This window comes from Trachypithecus francoisi, unplaced genomic scaffold, assembly GCF_009764315.1.
Source record: "Trachypithecus francoisi isolate TF-2019V2 unplaced genomic scaffold, Tfra_2.0 Lachesis_group11, whole genome shotgun sequence".
NCBI lineage: Eukaryota > Metazoa > Chordata > Mammalia > Primates > Cercopithecidae > Trachypithecus > Trachypithecus francoisi.
This window is the reverse complement of record NW_022681456.1, coordinates 79,979,210-79,985,005: the sequence shown is the minus strand read 5'-3', so window position 1 is coordinate 79,985,005 and position 5,796 is coordinate 79,979,210. Positions and strand designations below refer to the sequence as shown.

Sequence of the window (5,796 nt, the reverse complement as noted above, 5' to 3'; positions counted from 1 at the left end):
GAACAATATCTGACTTAACATTTGTCAGTTACTCCACAGAAAAAAGAGCCAACCATCCCCATGAACCAACCATACCACAGTTTTCCTCCCTATGGTCTTTGTAGAACATCTGGTACTGATGTAGAGTCCTTGAGGTAGGACTAGGATGCAAGAGAGGCGGTACAACAAATTAGGGTAGTGGACTTTGTATAAAAACGTGGTTTAGGCCGGGCGCGGTGGCTCAAGCCTGTAATCCCGGCACTTTGGGAGGCCGAGACGGGCGGATCACGAGGTCAGGAGATCGAGACCATCCTGGCTAACATGGTGAAACCCCGTCTCTACTAAAAAATACAAAAAACTAGCCGGGCGCGGTGGCGGGCACCTGTAGTCCCAGCTACTCGGGAGGCTGAGGCAGGAGAATGGCATAAACCCGGGAGGCGGAGCTTGCAGTGAGCTGAGATCCGGCCACTGCACTCCAGCCTGGGCGACAGAGCGAGACTCTGTCTCAAAAAAAAAAAAAAAAAAAAAAAAAAAAAAAAAAAAACGTGGTTTAGAGTCTCCTGTGCTCAAACATATGGCTGCTAAAATAGTTCTATAGCCTTAAGCAAATTATTTAACTGCTCTAAGCTCCACGTTGCTCATCTGTAAAATGGGTTTAATAATCTACTTCATAAGGATTTTTTTTTTTTTTTGAGACGGAGTCTCACTCTGTCACCCAGGCTGGAGTGCAGTATGCAGTCCCGGCTCACTACAACCTCCGCCCTCCAAGTTCAAGAGATTCTCCAGCCTCAGCCTCCCAAGTAGCTGGGATTATAGGTGCCTGCCACTGTGCCCAGCTAATTTTTTGTATTTTTAATAGAGACGGGGTTTCACCATCTTGGCCATGCTGGTCTTGAACTCCTGACCTCATGATTCACCCGCCTCGGACTCCCAAAGTGCTGAGATTACAGGCGTGAGCCACTGCTCCCAGCCGGGATTTTTTTTTTTTTTTTTTGGGATGGAGTTTCGCTCTTGTTGCTGAGGCTGGAGTGTAATGGCAGGATCTCAGCTCATTGCAACCTCCGCCTCCCGGGTTCAAGTGATTCTCCTGCCTTAGTCTCCAGAGTAGCTGGGATTACAGGTGCCTGCCACTACACCTAGCTAATTTTTGTATTTTTATTAGAGACGGGGTTTCACCGTGTTGGCTAGTCTGGTCTCAAACTCCTGACCTCAGGTGATCCACCCGCCTTGGCCTCCCAAAGTGCTGGGATTACAGGCATAAGCCACCGCGCCCAGCCACCCAGGAATTTTTCTGATAGTCGGAGCAGAATCAAAGAAACATATAAAACAATACAATACAAGGGCCCTGTGGCATGTGTCTGTAGTACCAGTTACCCCAGAGGCTGAGGCAGGAGGATGCTTGAGCCCAGGAGTTTGAGGCTGTAGCATACAGTGACTGTGCCTGTGAATAGCCACTGCATTCCAGCCTGGACAACACAGTGAGACCCAGTCTATATATAAAAACAAGATAAAATGAAAAATAATACAATGCAAATTATAGAGCTACAGTGTACTATGAAGGAAGGTGAATTTCTGGTGGAATCCCAGGCATTAAGCCTTATATCTGTAAGAAGTGAAGGCTTGTCCTTTTATTCCTCAAGGAGAGTTGTTCAAACATTTACTGTGCCTGGCGTCACAGTCAGTGGGTTGTCATTGGCTTGGCAGTTTAATGATAATACTAACATTTACTGACCACTTATTATGTGCCAAGCATGGTGCTAAATCTTTAAATACATTATTTAATAGATTTTTAAAATCCTTATGAAATAGCTGGGCGTGGTGGCTCACGCCTGTAATCCAGGTGGGCACCTGTAATTCCAGCTACATGGGAGGCTGAGGCGGCAGGGAGAATCCTTTGAAACTGGGAGGCGGAGGTTACAGTGAGCCAAGATCACACCACTGCACTCCAGCCTGGGAGACAGAGAGAGACTCCATCTCAAAAAAAAGAAAAAGAAAAATTCCTGGGTAAGTTTGGAATCTCTTCTTGGAGAGCTCCTAAGGACATAATTTTCAGAGATGAGGGAAAAAAATCCCTTTAGGACAATTAAGGCAATAGGTGTCCCTGCCCTAAGAGGAGTCAGGGATCAGGAAACCAAGGGATAGGGGAAAGCCAAGCTTCATCAAAACCATTCCCTATTGTGAAATCCTTGCATTCAGTAAACTTCTCTTTTCTCATTTTGCAACGGCTCGTTTCTTTTCTTTCCTTTTCTTTTTTTTTTTTTTTTTTGAGATGGAGTTTTGCTCTGTTGCCCAGGCTGGAGTGCAATGACGTGATCTTGGCTCACTGCAACCTCGGCCTCCTGGGTTCAAGAGAGTTCCTGGCTCAGCCTCCCAAGTAGCTGAGATTATAGGCATGCTCTACCATGCCCGGCTAATTTTGTATTTTTTTTTTTTTTTTTTTTTTTTTAGTAGATACGGGGTTTCTCCATGTTGGTCAGGTTGGTCTCGAACTCCCGACCTCCGATGATCTGCTCACCTCGGCCTCCCAAAGTGCTGAGATTACAGGCTTGAGCCACCGCGCCCAGCCACAACGGCTTGTTTCTATTGGAAAACCCCAGACCTTACTCCCTATAACCCTCCCTTATTCTAATCCGGTTCCCCGTTTGTCCCCCCAACTCCATCTCCAAAGACGATTTCACGTTGAGCCAAAGTTGGCTGTTACAAACTCTGACTTTTCACGTTTCTCAGGCCCAGCAAAGCCTGGAACTCCACCTTACGGAGATTGTTACTGCGACTATCATCTCCTGGCAGCCTTGGTTTTAACATGTTGGGCCTTTCTTGGCTCTACTCTATGGTTGTGCAGACTTTCTGTGAGGATGCTGAAGTGACCCGAGCGAGCCTGAGGTAAGGGCTAGCCACAGAGATCATGGACCTAGGGGGCGCTGAAAATAGGGATTATTAGGGCAGGATCCCTGTTAGGAAGCGCCAGCGTTAAAGGCTAAGGGGACACAGCGCCCCCTAAAGAGGGTGGCGTTTAAAATCGCTAAATCAGGCCGACTATATCACGTGTCCCCGGCCCTACCAATTGAAAATTAACAATCGCTTCCTCCGTTCCCCATGGAAACAACCCCGCCCCACCGACCCTCCCGCTCGAATAAGTCGTGAGGTTTTGGCGTTTTATTGAATATTCAAACTGACAATCAAACACCTGTGCCTTCTGGTTGGACACTCTGCTTCCGGTAAGCAAGTTAGTACAATAATTGGTCAACAGAGCACGTCTTACCCAATGATCCTTATCCTAGGCAGGGCCTAATGGGGACGTGTGACCAATCAGCGGTGGCGTTACTTTTGCGGCTCCACGTCGGCACCAGCTGCGGGGCAAGATGGAGGCGCTGATTTTGGTAGGAGCTGGAGGGGCAGCAGAGATGCTGTGCTGTCCACAGGGGCCGGGAGTCAGGGTTCAGCCCAAGTGGGAGACGGGGAAGGAGAGTGCCGGGTAATTCTTGGGGACTGACGGTTCTGCCGACCCTTGGAATAAGTGTGTGGCCTAGTGTAGGAGCTAAAGCCTTGGTTTAGAGTAGGAAGTCCTGCCGGGGAGAGGGCATAGAGTCGGTGGAAAGTTAAAGGCAGCACATGGACTCCTTAGGATACACAGACATGTAAGCGTACTGGATTAGGACTCTTCAGGTTTCCCCTTATTTTTAGCATTGTGGATGATATCCTAATTTTAATTTACCCAAACTACCAAACTCGTCCCATATTGTAAGAAAAGAATACAGATGGTTTCCCAAGTTTGACTCTCCATTGCTGATTCCCTGCCACATTCTTTCAGGAAACTGTTTTCTCTTCGGTTTCCTATTAATCCCTATTAAATAGGTTTGTCATGATAAAGAATCAGTATTCCATTAAAGTTCTGGGATACCTGATAAAGTTAGCATGGATTGTGGAATATTTTTTCCAGACTCCTTATTCTGTTCTCCTTTTCTCTACCCATTGGACCTTAGGAATCCTTTTTTTTTGTTTTTGAGACCGAGCCTTGCTCTGTCGCCTAGGCTGGAGTGCACACGTGGCACGATCTTGGCTCACTGCAATCTCCGCCTCCCGGGTTCAAGCTATTCTCCTGCCTCAGCCTCCTGAATAGTTGGGACTATAGGCGCGTGCCACCATGCCCGGCTAATTTTTTTTGTATTTTTAGTAGAGATGTGGTTTCACCATGTTGGCTAGGCTGGTTTCGAACTCCTGACCTCAAGTGATCCGCCCACCTCAGCCTGCCAAAGTGCTAGCATTACAGGCGTGAGCCACCGCGCCTAGCCAGGAATTATTTTATTTATTTATTTATTTATTTTTTTGAGACAGAGTCTTGCTCTGTGGCCTAGCCTGGAGTGCAGTGGCGCTATCTCGGCTCACTGCAATCTCCGCCTCCCTGGTTCACGCCATTCTCCTGCCTCAGCTTCCCGAGTAGCTGGGACTACAGGCGCCTGCCACCACGCCCGGCTAATTTTTTGTATTTTTCTTTTTTTTTTTTGAGACAGTCTCGCTCTGTCGCCCAGGCTGGAGTGCAGTGGCCGGATCTCAGCTCACTGCAAGCTCCACCTCCCGGGTTTAAGCCATTCTCCTGCCTCAGCCTCCCGAGTATCTGGGACTACAGGCGCCCGTTCCCTCGCCCAGCTAGTTTTTTGTGTTTTTTTTAGTAGAGACGGAGTTTCACCATGTTGCCCCAGGATGGTGTCGATCTCTTGACCTCGTGATTTCGCCCGTCTCGGCCTCGCAAAGTGCTGGGATTACAAGCTTGCTTGAGCCACCGCGCCCAGCCAATTTTTTGTATTTTTTAGTAGAGACGGAGTTTCACCGTGTTAGCCAGGATGGTCTCGATCTCCTGACCTCATAATCTGCCCGCCTTGGCCTCCCAAAGTGCTGGGATTACAGGCGTGAGCCACCGTGCCTGGCCAGGGATTCTCACTGTATGATCTAGGATGCTAATTTCTCCCTTTCTGGTTACATGAGAATTGTAGTCGCTACAAGGGGTGTATTAGCCCTCTTGTCCATATGATGCTTTATGCTTGTTCTAACAAATAAAATACCTGTTACCCCTTATTTAGAACTGGACCAGATAATTTCTCTCAAAAGTGCCCTATTTTGCGATTTGGAGGGGTGTGTGTGTGTGTGTGTGTGTGCGTGTGTGTGTGTAGGTAGATAGGTAGTATAATGTAGGAATTTAACTTGCAGCCTCCTTCCTTAATTGGCTTGAACTCCAGGCCTCTTTCCAAAGAAGCTTGTCTTTTATTTTCCTTTAGATCTCCTATGCATACATGTTCAAATCCTCGTCAGATAAAAGAATAACAGTTTTTAATTCCTCTCTTTCAGAATGTTAAAGACAGATAATTCCTTATGTCAGTTGGTCAAATATAGGTAAAAAGCTTAAAATCTGAGTAGTTTTAAATATTTTCTGTACCAGGCAGTTAACAAATATTCTTTTTTTTTTTTTTTGAGATAGAGTCTGGCTGTGTTTCTCAGGCTGGAGTGCAGTGGTACTGTCTTGGCTCACTGCAACCTCCGTCTCCCAGAATCAAGCAATTCTCGTGCTTCAGCCTCCCGAGTAGCTGGAATTACAGGCACGCACCACCATGCCCAGCTAATTTTTGTATTTTCAGTAGAGACCGTTTCACCATGTTTGTCAGGCTGCTCTGGTCTTGAACTCCTGACCTCAAGTGATCTGCTGCCTTGGCCTCCCAAAGTGCTGGGATTACAGGTGTGAGCCACTGCACTGGCCAGTTAGCAAGTATTTTTTTTTTTTTTTTTTTTGGAGACAGTCTCGCTGTGTCATCCAGGCTGGAGTGC

At 47.2% G+C, this 5,796-nt stretch overlaps 1 protein-coding gene across 2 annotated transcripts in view; it reads left to right on the top strand.

Annotated features, from left to right (window-relative positions):
* The first annotated feature begins 3,236 nt into the window (after positions 1-3,236).
* The window catches only part of COPZ1 (COPI coat complex subunit zeta 1), a 30,093-nt gene continuing 27,533 nt past the window's right edge, over positions 3,237-5,796 (top strand). The window contains exon 1 of one of the 2 annotated variants that reach the window (XM_033221812.1): positions 3,237-3,359. In XM_033221812.1, the coding sequence (XP_033077703.1) occupies positions 3,342-3,359 (18 nt within the window). In that variant the 5' untranslated portion in view covers positions 3,237-3,341. The remainder of the gene's footprint in view (positions 3,360-5,796) is intronic. The other variant, XM_033221813.1, reaches the window with a different exon arrangement.